Source organism: Hippopotamus amphibius, chromosome 11 (assembly GCF_030028045.1).
Source record: "Hippopotamus amphibius kiboko isolate mHipAmp2 chromosome 11, mHipAmp2.hap2, whole genome shotgun sequence".
NCBI classification, from domain to species: domain Eukaryota; kingdom Metazoa; phylum Chordata; class Mammalia; order Artiodactyla; family Hippopotamidae; genus Hippopotamus; species Hippopotamus amphibius.
The window spans coordinates 34121916-34138091 of record NC_080196.1 but is presented as its reverse complement, the minus strand read 5'-3'; the positions used below and the strand labels follow the sequence as shown (position 1 = coordinate 34138091).

Here is a 16176-nt window from a genome sequence, read left to right as displayed (position 1 = left end):
AGCCAGCAGCCTCTGCGGAGGGCAGCCTCTTGGACTGGGCCGGGCAGCCTAACTTACGTCCTCCTTGCAGCCACAAAGCGAACGGCTGTCAGCAGGAAGGGAGCCTGTTTGGCCCACAAACTCCCTTGCTGCATTCACGCGGCCCGTCACGAGAGACCCGTAGCTCAGTGCTCGGTAACTGGCCAGAAACCGGCCGAACCCCCCACAATCCCCAAACAGTGAGCGCACACTCAGTGGGTGAGTACAAGCCTGGTTTATAACATTCCTGTGAGCAAAGCTCTTGTCCACCAGCACTGAGCCCAGGCCGGTCACAAGACCCCAGCAGCTGCCCAGGGACTCTACTGCCCTGCCTGCCCCCAGCTCCCAGCTCTGCGGCAGGGCAGGGCCAGGGCACTGGTGTTGGACCTGCTACCCCTCATGCCATCCACATCGGAGGAGCCGGGCCGCCCTGGTGGGATGGGGCGGGAGTGCAGGACAAGTTCAGGCCTGGCTCTCGGGAGGCCCTGCTCTGTCAGTGATACAGCACCAAAGGCCTGCTCGAGTAGCAGATGTTGTCCTTCAGGAGGGGGGACCCCACAGCCATGCGCACCTTGTTCCAGCGGTGGCCTTTGTTGTAGATGGGCTTGACGGAGCGGGGAGACCAGCGGGTCAGGTACCTGTGGAGGGAAGTGGGGAGGCAGCTGTGAGGGCTGGCAGCCCATGCTGCGGCTGGGACCGTGGGCACGGCCTCCTCGGGCCCAAGCCATGCTTGGCCAACCAAACCCTTTCACCAGTTTTCCCTTCTTGAGGAGAAGGGGCTTTTCCTGGGAGCAACTGCCGAGTGTGCTGTAAACAGATGGGCTGGGCTCCTGCTGCTGCAGGCGTGTGTGGCCAGGGTCAGGCAGCCCAAGGCCACGTGCTCCCTTGATCTTCATGAGTCGTCAATGTTTGTATCTGCTGGGGGAGGAGGCGGAGGAAGAGGCTGCTCAGAGAGCAGATCATCCCTCTCTGGCCCGGTCGTGGGGAGAGGAGAGGCTGATGTAAGGGCCTGGAGGAATCCTTCCCTTTTCCCCACTTGGCTGGCTCTGCCACCCCAGCCCGCAGGGAACAAGCCTGGGCGGGCATGACTGGTGCAGGATCCCGGCCCCTTACCCGCCCCAAGATGGGGGCCAAGGGTGAGGGCCCATGGGTGCAGACCTAGTTCAGGAAGGTTCCTGTAAGTAGGGGAGGTGGGGGGAAGGTGGCTGCCGCCCACAGTCCTCTGGCCTCCTTTGGGGATGGCAGGGCCCTGACAGTTCCTGGAAAAGTGGCTCATGCCGGCTGGGACTGGGGTTTACTCCGTCCAGAACGAAACCTGGATCCTGTCCACAGAGGCCCACCCTTCGTCCTGAAAGCTCAGCCATGGCAAAGGCCAGGATCCTCCCCTGCTTCCACACTAGGTTAGGGCTCAACCCAGCCGCCTCTAGAGACCCTCAAATGAGAGGTTTTAATGAAAGAAAATGAATAACCATGGTGGAGAGTTTTCAGATACGAGTGAAAAAAGGACTGCTGATTTATACATTCCAACTGAGCTCCCCTGGACCTCTGTCTTCTGCTCTGAGCTCTGAGAGGAAGTAAAAGCTGTGGGGCGTGTTGACATCCATGCCACGTGCGAGGTGGGCAAGCAAGAGAGGACTTCCCCACATCCACGGTGGCTGTCATCGCCCCAGCAGGGAGGCCTCTGTGCAGTGGGCCGGCCCCAGGGACCCACTGCACAGAGGCCCCGGCCTGTGGTAGTGCTGGGACCTGGCAGGCCCCTGTGCTGGCATCTCCCAGGCATCAGACGGAGTGGCTGAAGAGGCGGGGTGTGGGAGCAGGCTCCCCCACAGGGGTGCTTCTTGGGTTTGAAGACTGCAGAAGATCCCAAGGCTCACCAGGCTCTCCAGAGTTGCTGCCCTAAAGTCCCCCTGCCTCTCCCACCCTGGAGAGACCCCAGCTGGCCCTGGGCCAGATGCTTGTGCCACAAGGAGCAGCCAGCTGGTGGGGGAGGGGGCTGGGGGCCTCCGGTCGGTTCTCTGGGAACACTCCGGCTCTAAGAAGAACCAAGGCTCCTTTCTAATCGAGCTCCGTCCCCCTACCTCTCCTGAAGGGGCAGGGAAGGAGGATGCATGGCTCCCCGGGGCCTGGCAGAGCCTGGGCCAGTGCATGGCAGCTTAAGGACCTCTGGATGGAATCCTAAAGTCCCTTGTAAGGAATCGACCTCCTTGTAGCCAGGAGTCTCTCTCCTCCCCAGGATGGCCTCTTGCAACCCAAGAGCCCCCACACGTCATCAATCCCGTGTCACGTTAAAGGACACCGGATATATGGGAGGGAGCCTGGCTTTGCTTCAAAGGCCCGAGGGCAGGAAGGACTGTGTCCTCAGGCCTGCTGCTGTCTCTTAACAAGGGAGGGTGGGGGTGGGCTCAACCCCCAAATGGTCCACGGCACATTTGGGAAAGACAGGAAGAGGTTAATATGTCCCGTTCCCCCGGGGCTGCTGGCAGATGGCCCAGTTAGCAGTGTGGGAGGTGCAGGTGGAGACGGGCCAGGGTGCTGGCGAGGCGTCAGTGAAGACCCGGCTCTGGCCCTGCACCCCCAGCCCAGCAATCCATGGCTGGTATCTGCCTGGCCTCTCATCCTCCATGGTTCTGTTGGGGATCAGCCTAGGTGCTGGGGGTGGGGTATCTTGCTCTGCTTTAACCATAGAGCGCAATTCCAGTGGCAGTGGGAGAGGCTGAAGGAGGGGGGTGCTGCTGATACGGGAGAACAAGAAGAAACACCAACATTAATTTTACAGACCTGGATCTCCTCTCCACAAGGGCATATTATAGTTCTAGGAGTATGTGAGTGTGGGAATGTCAGAGACAGCTGTTTGAGTGTTAGACAGGAATCTGTTCCTACACCAGAGCGGGCCACCCTGCTCAGGCTGAAAGGCAGACTGATTGATTCTGGCATCTAAGGGCCTTCCTCTCCTCCTCTACAAAACCTCAGGACCTCATGGGATGCCATGTGCAGCCGTGCAGCTTGTTAACTGCAACTCTAGAGAGCACCATTCACAATCTAGTCTACCTGGATGCTGCCTTAAAGTTTTGCAGTGTACGATTTGCACAGCTATATACAGTGGCCATACCCCCAAGAGCCCTCCCATTTCTATTTCTAAGGCCTTATTTTGCCCTTTAATAACCCCAGTGCTATTACTGAAAGTTTGTAGAAGTGCTCTGACATTCCCATGGCAACCCAGTATGATGTCATTAACAGAGGATTAGCACATTCTAATGCCCAACCAACAAACCTTCTTACTCTTCTTACTGGTGTGCTAAGTGCCCTACTGGGAAGGGACAAAGAAAGAGGCTGAGGCCGGCAGGGGAGGGTAACAGAGGCGTGCACAGTGGTGGGACTGATGGGGTGGGTGCTCAGGCTGGAAGGGATGCAGCGCTCCAGCTTTCCTGAGCTATGGGACGAGCTCCAGGAGACGGTCTCCCTAGCCCAGGTTTGCGTACCTGTTGAGTCGGGGTTTGCTCTTTGGAACAAATCCTTCGGGAAGCTTAGGCCTGTGATTTGGGAGCAGACCTGAGTGGAACGAAAAGCATTTAAGAGGACAGTCTCTGCAGCTCTCTTGCAGCTCTTGGGGGCTGGAGGGAGAGCCCAAGGGGGTGGGCGGCTGGCACTGGCAGGTGAATATAATGAAGCCTCTGGATTCCTATTGCCCTTGCAGGGGGGCTGGAACACGGGGCAGCTGGAGGGTGGAAATGGTGCCCACAGCCCTCCGCCCCTTTTAGCCAGAGGTGCCTTCTACCTGCTCGGTGGGCCATCTTCACACACTCCTCAATCTTTTGGTGCTCTTCCTGGCACAGGCCTGTGACCCTTCGGGGCAGCATGCCCCCGTGTGGCCGGATAAACTGACTGAGCAGCAGAACATCCTAGTGGAAATGAAAAACGGGGGACGAGGGTCATCTGGATAGGTGCTTGCTGCCGGGGAGCCAGGGCCGAGTGGCCTCCAGGGCAGACTGCTGTACCCCAGCACTGCAAGAGGCTGAGAATTCCCTGGGAACCGACCTGAGACCACTCCCTCCATACAGAGCATTGCACGTGGGCCTGCTATTTCCACCCTAACAAAAGTTTAATCCCAACTTAGCAAGATCTCCTGACCCCATTACCAATCCCAAGAGTTCTCAGCTCCTCCATGAAAGAGTCTTCTGGTAGACTAGGTTAGAGAACAGGAACTCTTCAAGAAGGTTAACAAGCTTTCATGCACCCACAGTATCTTTCCTGGTGATGAAAGGTGTGTTCTCCTCCTTGGGTGAGGTAGAGAGTATGTCATGTATTTCCACACAAGAGGGAAAACCAGTACCATTTCCGTCCCTAAAGTCTACAGCCACAGCCCAGAAGACCCTCATCTCTAGATGCAATGTGGAGTAGCAACTGGCAGCGTAGGCACTGCCTGGGTTTTGTACCCCCAGAGTGTGCAGCCCAGCTCTGATACTTACTGGCTGGGTGATCTGAGGCTAGTTCATTAACTCTGCCATGCCTCAAATTTTCTCATCTGTAGAACAAGGATGAAAACAGCACCTACTTCATAGGGAAACTGTGCAAACTAAGTGAATTACGCCCTGTAGGCGCTTACACACAGAGCAGCACCCCGTGCAGCTCGCCTACTGTTGTTCACTCTTGTCATCTCTCTTGTGAAACAACAGCTCTAGAAGAGCTACAGCAAACAGGGGTCTTTGTAGCTCCACTATGGAAAGAGAGTGATGAGTCCCCAGATCACAGTGAGGACTCTCCAGACGCGCCCTCATTATAAAAGGAGCGAAGCCAAACCCAGATTCTGATTCCATCCCCTTGGGAACACGGCCCCACGAGACTGGGCTCCAGGGCCCTGGTGGTCTGAACTGACCGCAACCAGACCATCAGCTGAGTCAGTGACTCCGCACCCTGGCTGCACACGAGAATCACCTGGGGAGCTTCAAAAACGAATGATGGCCAGGCTCCACCCAAGGCCAACAGAATCACCTGGGGTGGGGCCTGTGCATTTTTAAAACTTCCCCTGTGATTCTCATGTGCAGCTAGGGTTAAGAGCCTCTGGACAAAATGCTTCTGTCTTGATGGCTCCATGAGATGCTGCTTAAGCCCACAGGGAACACGAGCTCCAAGACAGGCAGACATGTGTGTCTGGGCCCAGACTCACCTCGTAGTTATACTTGTGTTTCAGGTTCCAGCGGCAGATGGGGCACTGGCCGGAGGGGTTGGGGGGATCTGGACTTTCCCTGGGAGTCCCTGTGATTCGGCCTTCAATCTAGGAGGCAAAGAAAGAGAGCTTATGAGGGAGAGGGCTGTGTGGAGCCTCTGGTCCTCGAGCAACCCCCCAAGTGGTAGGAATGCTGGTAAGACTTCATCTCTGGGGGCCTCATGGGAGTACCTAATGGGTCTCTCTGCCTGAACCGTAGTGCTGATTCCACAGCTGCTGGACACTGGCCGCAGAGATGGGTCTGGTGGCCTGCAAGGGTAGTAGAAACTGAACTTAATGCTGGTGGCAAGAGGGAGGGGCTTGCTGTATCAGCTGAATGCTACCTTTCCTTCCTCAAAAAGACAAAAACTCCAGAATATTATGCTTCCCTCTCTCTGCTTTGGGAAAAAGTAATAAATGCACATGGTAAAAAGTTTCAAACTGTGCAAGGATGTGGAGTCCAAAGGAAGTCTCCCTCCCATCCTGCATATCCTTCTCAGAGGAAACTGCAGGTTCCAGCTTCATCTGACAGAGGTAAGTCTATGCCAGTGGTTCTCAACCAGGCGTGATTCTGCCTCCCAGGGGACAATGGACAATGTCTGAGACATTTCTGATCATCGCTGTGGGGGGATGGGGTGCTACTGGCCTCCAGCAGGGAAGCTGCTAACCATCCTACATGCACAGGACAGCCCCTACAACAGGGAACCAGCCAGCCCCAAATGCCAACAGTGGCAGGCTGAGAAAGCCAGTCCAGGCCTACACAAGCAGACAACTGGGTGCACTCCCTTCCTCCCCTCTCTCTCTAAAAACACAGAGTGGAGGATACATTCCCCTGCCCTCTCTTTTTTTTCAATAATTTTAATTTTATTAATTTTATTTTTTTGGGCTGCATTGGGTCTTCATTGCTGCATGTGGCCTTTTCTCTAGTTGTGGTGAGTGGGGGCTACTCTTCATTGAGGTATGTGGGCTTCTCAGTGTGGTGGCTTCTCTTGTTGTGAAGCATGGGCTCTAGGTGCGTGAGCTTCAGTAGTTGCAGCACACAGGCTCAGTAGTTGTGGTGCATGGGCTTAGCTGCTCCGCAGCATGTGGGATCTTCCTGGACCAGGGCTTGAACCCGTCTCCTGCATTGGCAGGCAGATTCTTAACCACTGCGCCACCAGGGAAGTCCCCCTCCTCCTATCACTCTGGATGCCACCTTTCAAACTCTGCTGAGGCCATGTGTGAAGTGACCTCCGCCATGGCTGCTGTATCCTGTGACACAGCCTTGGAATTACTAAGCGCAATAAGCCATGATCTGGGCATCAGCTCCAACTGTAAGAAGGGGAGTTTAGAAAGCCTTGCTGATTGAGGCCACGGATTATCACAGTGAGGTTGGGACAGGCCTGAGAGGCTTTGGGAGGGAAGCAACATTGTCTCCCAGGGGAGAACTGGCAAAAGGCAAAGGAAGCAAGGCTTGGCTGTGCAGGGTACTGTTACTGCCTTTCTGCCAAGGCCACCACAGCTATGCCAGAAATGGAGCGTGTGCTAGGGAAAACGTGCGGGTGTATGGAAGGACTTGGGAGGGGTCAAGGTGGGGCTGGTGGGGGAGAGCTGACATTCACTGACTCCCCACTGTAGACCCGGCTCTGTGCTCATAACGGTCCTTATGTATCATCTCATTTAACCCCACAGCCTAGTGTGGGCGGAATCATGATCTTAGTTTACTGATGAAGAAAGTGAGACCCTGGAGGGGGAGTAATAACCAAAGTCAGCCACGGAGCGCCTCTCCGGGCACAGCTGGGCTCCCTCTGCCAAGGGCTCTCATGGGGCCACATACATCTATGTTCATTCCACCAACAGCAAATTCACACCCCACAGGAAAACACTCTTCACACTCAAAAGCCAGATGTGTTTCTCTCCACCAGCATGGATTTTAAAGGTTGAAGGCTTGTTTCGGCTTTAGATAAAGGCAAGGGAACCAAAACAAGGTGCCCTAAGGGAATGGGAGCCCCCTAGAAAGAACTGTTTTGAAGCTAAGCAGTGAAAAGGCTGAGGGAGTGCTCTGCAGGAGATCCAAAGAGGGAACCCTAAAGGCTTGTCCTGAGGATAAGGCCTTGGGGAGGACTGAGCTTGGCTTGCTGCCAAAGGGTTAAATCCCTGGTTGACATGGAAGCTACAAAGGCCTCTGGGAACTCTGTGGAGTGGTTGCGGATTTCTTGGAGGCGTGGCACGCCATGTGAAAACAACGTTGTCTTTTAGGGATTATAGGATAATCTAGGCCCCATGACTCCCAGGGGAAGGGAGGTGAGATGGGCCCAGTGAGGGAGGCGGGGAGTGGGTGGGTGAAGAACTGTTCCAGCTTTCTTACCAACAGACAAGGCAGAGCACCAGCTGTGAGCACAGGGCCCAGAGAGTGTCACCTTCTAACTACATCACTGAAGGAGTAGCTTAGTCATTCTAGGCAGAAAGGAAAGACACTGAGGTCCAGGCTCCTGGCCTGGGGTCAACTTACTCTCTCTAGTCTTGCCATTACCTTAGTTTCCCCTTGGGAAAACTGACTTATCACCTGCCAAAGAACGTATCAGCAAATACCTCTGAGCCCTCGTCATACAAAAGGCCACTTTAATCAAGTAACAGATGCCTTAGTGCAGGCACAGCGACTGTTTCTGATTAAACACACTCTCGCACACAGGTTGAAAATAGTAGACTGTGGGATTTATGGTCACAGAGGGAGTGGATCCTGAAGCCAGGAGTCCAGTTGGGGCCCCCCACCCTCCCTCAGAGGAGCAGCAAGGAAGCGCCAAGCGTTAGAGGTCAGAAGCGGCCAACTCGATGATACTTACCATGGTCGTCTTCCCTTCTTGGACCTCCACCACTACAGAGATAAGGGGAAAAATGAGGTCAGCCGTTTCATAAGGAACAGGGAGTCTCAAATAACAGCTCAAACTCCACACACACAGGAAAATGGAGCCCTCGCAGTGCACGCTCCCACAGCCCTGACCCGGAAGAGGAAGTGTGCAGGTTCACCTCCCAGTGCCAAGGCTCTCTGCCCTTGAGGCTGGGTGGGAGCACGCCCAGATGCCCATGTCATATCATCTTTCTGGGATTAAGGGTCTCCACACTGCTTCTGCTTTTCTAAGCTGAGATTCATCTTGGTTCCATCCAAGGTACTTGGCAAGATCTTGCCCTGCTGTGGCTAGCAATAACGGCCCAGGATCTGGGGGTGGGGAGGCAGAAGCCACTAAAAGGCCTTCAAAAACACCCACTGCACGTGTTCTTTCATGAAGAGAACCAGACAAACATGGTTCCTGACCCTGACGAGTCTGCAATCCAAGATACAGCACTGGACTAACACTGCTCCAGGGGCCCCACAGTGGATAAGTAATGAGACCGGTTCACTCCTGAAACATCCTGAGAGCTTTGTGTTAAAGCTGCACAAGGGCAGCTGTGTGAATCGAATCCTCTCCTCTCCCCGCAGGAGTGCATTTTGTTATCCACATTGGAGAGGGGTGACGGGAGAGATGGGAGTGAGAGGCCTGTAGATACAGGGTCCGGGCAGAATTTCAAGGAGAGTACTGCAGTGCCACACCGACAGGGACTCCCTCAGCTCTTCGCTGAGGCAGTCAGAAAACCTGAGGACAAGACAATTAAGTTGCACGCATGTCAGGCTGTACATATTTCCTCTTATCTAACTAGGATGCAGAAAGACAACTTCAACAATATCCAAAGGAAGAACCAAGCTAATAACCCACATTCGGCAAATATAATCAAAGTTCTTGGAGATTCTCCCTTCGTCTACTAATTTCTTTCTTTCTTTTGTTTTTTAAAATTAATTAATTAATTTGTTTATTTGCTATATTGGGTCTGTTGCTGCACTCAGGCTTTCTCTAGTTGTGGCGAGTGGGGGCTACTTTTTGTTGCGGTGTGCGGGCTTCTCGTGGTGGCTTCTCTTGCTGCGGAGCACAGGCTCTAGGCGCGCAGGCTTCAGTAGTTGCAGCACATGGGCTCAATTGTTGTGGCTCACGGGCTCTAGAGCGCAGGCTCAGTAGTTGTGGCGCACGGACTTAGTTGCTCCGCAGCATGTGGGTTCTTCCCAGACCAGGGCTCAAATCCGTGTCCCCTGCATTGGCAGGCAGATTCTTAACCACTGCGCCACCAGAGAAGCCCCTCCTAGTTTCTTTAGAAAGAGAGAAGCCATGGCTTTCAGCACAGGAACTGGCCCACTGCAGATGCTCCATAAATGCTGGGGAGCAAAATACTTGTCCTGATGCCCTTCATGATGCTAATTACTGTAACGGAAAACGTAAGTGCACATAGCTGGGCTGCAAACTGTCTCCCCAAATACTAAAACCATATTTTAACAGCAGCTTGGCTACCACAATTAGTTCTACTCAGCTCTAGCCAAGGAAAGAAGTAGTACAGATTAGAAAGAGCCTAAGGTTAACTTTGTGAACCTAATGAAAGTTATGGACCTCGCCCTAGAAACACATCTGTAAGTGTACACACAGTTAGACACGGATTATAGGAGGCTCCCAGACCCCTGCAGCTATGCACCTAAATGGTAATACCCCTGCACTTCAGTGGTGGCAGGAGGTGATTTTCTAAAGTTTCTAAAATAAACATGTACTGCTTTTGCAATAAAAAACAAACAGTAAAAAGAGAATGAAAATGTCTTAGAAAAAAAAGTGTGGCAATTCTAACACACCCGGAGGCCCACAGCAGCATCTGTGATCACTGAGTTCTGTGACCGAAACTAAATTGGACACAGACTGCCTGGAACTGTCCCCCGTTTATTTTCTGGACATGGCCATTCATAGACTCATTACGCCAAACAACCAACCTGAGAGCCCCTCACTCCAACTCCACACACACAAAGGAGTAACAACAGCCAGAAAGGCCCCAAGGCTTTCTCCAGAGAACACTGTATACTTATCAATTCAAAGACAAACTAGGTTTCTCTCCCTAAGAGAAAATGCGTCACCCCACACACGGATCTACTTGTTCCGAACAGAGACCAGCCTAAACGGGATGTGGATGAGACTCAACCTGGTACTCAGTCTGGAGGCCAGTACAGCTGCAGGGAGACGGTCACTGCACCGCATCAGCCTATAAAAGTAGGGGGGCAAAAGGGCCCAGCCCCAGCCCAGCAGGGCTGCCAGGCACCCTGGAAACTTTGCAAATTTGCAAAAAACCCAGTTGGAAGAGGGACGGAGGGTGACCCAGTATGAGCAACAACAGGTGGGGGGTGAGTTTTTAAGAATCCCGACAGGAACCAAAAGGAGAGACCCACTCTGCTACCACTTGAGTTGGCGTGAGAACAGTGCCCTGAAGTGGACAAACATGTGCTTCCCTTCTCCGTGGAGGCACTTGGGTCCTAACCATGAGGTAAACAAGTCTAGCCAAACACACATCACTCCCGGCAAAGAACCAAACCCTGAAGTCATCCCACTGGCCCCTGGAAGAGAGATCAAAGCCTGTGGCAAGCTCCACTGCTCACGAGCTCCCCACACAGCAACTTGGAGCCAGCGAATCATCACACCGTAAGTCCGTGGCTAAAACAATAGGCAGATGCTTATCCAGCAGAGACAATCTGTCGAAGGAATGACCTGAGAACTCACACAGGACAGAGATTGATCAGGGCGGTGTCTCAGTGCAAGGGCAGAGGGCCCACTGGAGCCTGAAGAAGCCCTAGTAGATTTCAAGCCTCTGAAAACAGGAGATAGGAATCAAAATAGTATTGCTTTTCAGCGCGCATACAGAAACGTCAAAACCAAACAAAACCTGAAATCCATTTGTCCCTGGCCTCCTCTCCATTCAAGAGAAGTGGGGGTGGCTAAGAAAAGCTGGACTAACAAAAAACTGTTAGTCACTCGCTGAAAACTTGTTTAGAAAAAGACAGAATTGCTCTTGTGTTTCGAGATATGGCTGTATCAAGTAAACGAAGGAAAGATATGAAGCAGTTTTCTAAACTAGGATTAAGGGCCAAAATCTTCTAAGATAGGCACTTCTCATACACATCAAATAACCTGTGCCACAGGAGGCAACAGATGTGCTGAGCACGCGAGGAGTGCACGGCTGGGCTCCACCCACCGTGGACAGCTGCAACCTAATAGGAGACACAGTCTTTGCCCTAGAGGAGAAAAGAGAACTAAACCAAGCATGGGAACTTCACTCTAATAAAGTCCATGCCTCGTAAAGAGGCCCTTCGAGTCCTTCAGTAAACACTCGCCTAGGATGGAGTCCAAGATAACTGAGTTGTAACAGTCTAGAGCAAACAGCATCGCGGTGAGATTGCAGTGAACGCAAAAAAGACTTTGATGGCCACATAAACACAGACACAGTGAACTGCTCTGAGGTAAAGACCCAATTGTTTAGTGAAGGAGGAAGTGAGGAGAGCAGCATGACGAGGAACGGAGGGCACTGCTGCAGGAAGTTCCCAGAGACCAAGGTCCTGCTTGGAAAGGACCCATGGAAACCAAGTCCCAAGCAGAGTACGAAGGGATGGAGTAACCAAATGGCAAGGTGGCTGAAAGGTAGCACCAACGATCTTAGGGTCAGGGAGTAGAGGGCATGTCTGGGAAGTGTGGCCATTGACTACTTTTCTCAAACTCCTTCCTCGCTCAAGCTCTGCTCCCTTCTGTTCATCTTTAATTCTGCCACTAAAATTTTCTGATTCTCTCATTACCTACCCCTTCCTTTTTCCTTGGACCTCTGAGGGAATGTCCCTCTGCACTATCCTTCAAACGAGGAGTCTTACTGCTATACAAAAATCTCCTTCCACTAGCAGGTCACTCTGGACTAAGTCTTTTGAATTCTTTAAAACCCCCAACTCGCTCACTCCTCTCTCAAAGCTTTTAGTTACAGGGCTGCCTATCCTGCCAGGCACATCCTTGTCTGAAATGCTAAGTCCTCCAGAAAGCTTCCTTTGCTAACTGGAAAAGATGAAGAAAATTCCCTTCAACCTTTACTCATTTCAACACACTGCTCTGAGGGTCTGACTGATCATTACTGTTAACTCAGATAGGCATATATGTTTATTTTTCTTGTTTTAAATGCATTTCCTTCACAAGGGCTCTAAGAATGACAAGGCAGGAACAAGGTCTAATCTTTGCTAGGTCTGACAGTGTCAATCATGAAAGCACTAAATGGTCTCCAGCAAGTTAACTGACAAGAGCTTTCAGGGAAGGGAGGGAACCACAGGGAAGCCCTGCCATGGAGTACCAAGGTGATGGTACTGGTGGAGAGGGAAGAGTGCTGGCTGTACTTCCAACTCCACCACTTACTAGCTGTGTGATGTTGGGCAGCTACTGAACACCTCTGGACTGGATTTCTTTATTTGTAAAAATGCCAATAATATCCACCTTTAAGGATTGCTGAGAAGACTGAATAAATGTACATGGAAAACCTAGCACAGTGCTTGCAGCAGGCACTTAGCAAACCACAATTTTCATTTTTTGTCTTCCTTTAGTCTTATTTCTTCCATAATCATCTTCTTTGGTTTTGTGTGTCCCTCTGTCAAACTTTAGATCAGGCTTTCTCAACAGCAGCGGAACTGATATTTCAGGCCAGGTGTTCTCTGTTATGGAAGGCTGCTCTGTGCAGTGGAAGATACTTAGCAGCATCCCTGGCCTCTATCCACCACATGGCAGGAGCACCAGCTATGACAATCAAAAACGCCTCTGGACATTGCCAAATGTTCCCTGAGGGACAAAACTGTCTCCAGTTGAGAATCACTGCTTAAGACAGAGAAGCAGGAGCAGTGGTGCTGAGTGCCCATGAACTCTGACTAAAATTAAGTGCTATCTGATACTTCGAAAAAATAGAATGCTTGAATATTTTCAGCAAGATGCCCACCTTCCTCTCCATGACTTTAAATTCTATGTGTACAATATTATTTATGTGTCAAATATACCAGCTGGGACCAGTCAAAATTAGCTACATGTGTAATTCTTTATGCCTCACACATAATGGATAGAATAACAAGGTTTTTTTTTTTTTTTTTTTTTTCCTTTTAAAGGTTTTGGAGGTAGGTAGTGCTCAAGAAAAATATAGAATAGGGTAATGCCTTCATGTAAGAGCACATCGATTCAATTATTTACCTTTTAGGTCTAACACAGAGAATACCAGGTTATGGCGAGGAAGACTTCAAATGCCCATCTCATCATATAGCCCATCATTTCACAAACTCTCCAACTGAAAAATTCAAATCTCCAATATTCCTTTGTAAAAAAACAAAACTATTCCTCTTGCCTATCCTCTAGGAACATAGCAAAGAATTGTTTTCAACTTTCAGTTTCATAAAGGATATGTAAGTTGCAGCTATTAGTGTTTGACACTTGGTAGATGCCCTCAAAAATGTTATCGGCATATGCCTATTTTACAGCACGGGAACAGATGAAATACCTTATCCAAGTCCCTTTTATTGTCAGCATGATCTCTTTGGTGTCCTTCTTTATCAATGGATTAGTTTATCTAATGTTAACCAGGCAGTATCTGGATTTTATTGTTCTTTCTAGCAAACGTTCCATCTTCCCTTCATAGCTAAAATTTTCAAACACACCTATTTTCATTTCTTCATGAACTATCTTTTTGATTTCCCCAAACTGGGTTCCCAGTCTGCCATTCCATTGAAATTGCTGTTTGAAAGCTAAAAAAAAGAGACCTTTTCTGAGACAAATCCAATGCTCTCTTCATTAGGCACTTCTTTCTGGACTTTTATGCTCCCCTTGGCCAAAATGATCACTATTTTCCTCTGGATACTTCTCAGCTTTAGTTAAAGGATATGCTGGTCAACACTATGGCAGATCTTGAAAACACACACACACACACACACACACACACACACACACACACACACACACACAAAACCAGTTCACTTCTTTTGCACATCACTCATCCTTTCCTAATTCCAGCAGTGCACAAAGGAAGGCTATGTCCTGAAAGGCCTTTTCACTCTCTGCCAGGTTCCATCCTTTTATGAGCCTATTAAAGACACACCTCCCTCATGAAAACTTCCAATTCGGTTTGCTGTTTCCAGTAACCGAATCTCCCAGTACTTCCTCATGTAATACCTAACTTGCATTTACTGGAGTGGATCATATCCTCTTATTAGAACCTAACTTCTCAGGAAAAGGGCTGTATTTTTTTTTTTTTTCCTCTAAAATCCCCTGACAGTCTAAAGTACAGCACTTGGCCTTCAGTAAGCTCTCGGTTCAACACTAGAATCAGGTTGCCTTTCCAGATTTAAGATTAATGAAAAGCAAAACCACCATCCAGCACATGCCTCTGTTACAGCTGTTCAACGGCCTTTCCACCTTAGCTTCCACCTCTCAGGGAGACTAGTAGCCCGGGCAGAAGAAGCTGCCATCAGATTATAGCATTTTCAGATGAGAAACTGTAAAGAGTGGCCTGGGGGAGGGTATCTAGATTTCCTTCTCTGACGGCACCGAAATTCTTTAGTGAAGGAAGCGGCGGTTCGGGGAAAACGGCAAGGACAATTAACAAGCAGACCCTAACCAAAAACTTTTCTGAACCCCGGGACAGCTTTCTCTTCTGCCCCTGCTAACTAAGCAGGCCTTTCTCTCCGATCTCCATCCCCCCGCCCCCACCCATGAGGACACTCAAGACGGGTGGGAGATCAAGATAACAGCATCAGGGTCTGGAAAGGAACTGCAAGCACTCTCGGAGCGCAAGCATCTCTGACGTTTCAGAGCCGCGTGAAGGAAAGGTAGGGAGGGGCGCACGGGGGCAGAAGGAAGCAACCCTCGCTTCTCTTCTTCAACCTCGGGAGGTCACCAGGACGCAGGACTCACCTTCCCTGAACCCGCGAGTTGGAGGCCGAGCCCAGATGCTCGCGGCCGGGCCTGCCAGGAGCCCTCGGAGCAGCCTTCCGCAACCGAAAACCAGCACATTGAGCGCCGCCATCTTGAAAACCAAAGCTGACCTCTTGTGCACTTCCGCTTCCGGAACGGCGCGCGCGCAGCCGCAGTGGTGGGCAGGAAGTGTGCGCCTTGTGGGTTTCCAGCTCCGTTACTCTTGTCCGTTACTTGCGTTTCCACACTTCTGCCGGCTTTGAGCAAAGCGGAGAGGCGTTGTGTGGAGCCTGTGCTCTATTCCGAGAGTCTAGGGAGGTCTTAAGCTTCTGTCTGCCAGTCCTCGAAGTCTCCAAAGTCTCTTTCGTTCCCGGGCGGGCTTCGGTAAAATCACATGCACTATCCCTGTTTCTTTAAAACTTTTTCTATTCTGCAAGTGAGATGTGGATTTTCAACTTCTTGAGGCTGGGCATAAGTCCGCACCAGAAAAGTTGCAATGGTTAGGAACAATGGTTCTGGAACATCAGGTATCCCGCAGACCTGGGATAAAATTAATTACCCCACCCCCCGCCCCGCCTCCGCCACGGTCCCCCCTCAGTTCCCCCCGAATCCCGCCAAGTCTTTCATTCTCATAACTTGGCGCTTCCCTTTGGCTCCAGGCCGTTTGCACAGCTATTTCCTCTGCCTGCTCTGTGGCTGCTGGGAAACTTATTTCTCCGGGCTCAGCTCAAACTTCATTTCCACATTAGAGTCTTAACTTCTCTGTTACTGGTTCTCAGCACCGGATACCTCTCCATCTTAGTACCCCGCTCAGTTTCAGTTTTGCATGTGTTGGTGTAATGTGTGTCTCCCCACCAGACTGTAAGCTCCTTGAAGGCAAGGACATTGTTTTTTCTTGACTCTCATATCTCCAGCATTTAGCACAGTGCTTGACATAATGAATACAATATATACTTGTTGAATGAATGGGTAGAACATATTTTATACGGTTTTTGTGAGGATAGGGCAATTAGTGAGATGGCCTTGTGTTAGGTACTTTTGACAAGTTTGACATTCTTGCCTAATAAGGAAGCTTATAGTACCAAAAAGAAAACACAACTGCCCAGTTTTCTGTGTTTTGGATTTGCAGGATGTATAGAATATTCCCCTAGAGCTACATAAGAA

The 16176-nt window shown here is 50.8% G+C and overlaps 1 protein-coding gene across 6 annotated transcripts; it reads right to left on the bottom strand.

Annotated features, from left to right (window-relative positions):
- Positions 1–239: 239 nt before the first annotated feature.
- MRPS18A (mitochondrial ribosomal protein S18A) lies at positions 240–15153 on the bottom strand. 6 transcript variants are annotated; one of them, XM_057700167.1, is made up of 6 exons: positions 15013–15153; positions 8044–8075; positions 5183–5290; positions 3794–3917; positions 3498–3567; positions 240–656 (listed from the first exon to the last, which is right to left on the bottom strand). In XM_057700167.1, exons 1-6 carry the CDS (start codon positions 15122–15124, stop codon positions 512–514), a joined length of 591 nt encoding a protein of 196 aa, XP_057556150.1. In that variant the 5' UTR covers positions 15125–15153; the 3' UTR covers positions 240–511. The 6 variants fall into 6 exon arrangements, with proteins under 6 accessions (XP_057556150.1, XP_057556148.1, XP_057556149.1 ...); XM_057700165.1 differs by having other exon boundaries at positions 514–2750; XM_057700166.1 differs by having other exon boundaries at positions 514–2747.
- Between the last annotated feature and the right edge of the window lie 1023 nt (positions 15154–16176).

What these genes read in the sequence shown, in the direction of transcription:
- MRPS18A (XM_057700165.1), bottom strand. Translation starts at nt 15,124, where the DNA reads ATGGCGGCGCTCAATGTGCTGGTTTTCGGTTGCGGAAGGCTGCTCCGA. An exon ending in AAGAAGGGAAGACGACCATG is followed by an intron (nt 5,291 to 8,043) that starts GTAAGTATCATC and finishes TTTGCCTCCTAG; the next exon opens with ATTGAAGGCCGAATCACAGG. An exon ending in AGCAAACCCCGACTCAACAG is followed by an intron (nt 2,751 to 3,497) that starts GTACGCAAACCT and finishes CTCCCGTATCAG; the next exon opens with CAGCACCCCCCTCCTTCAGC.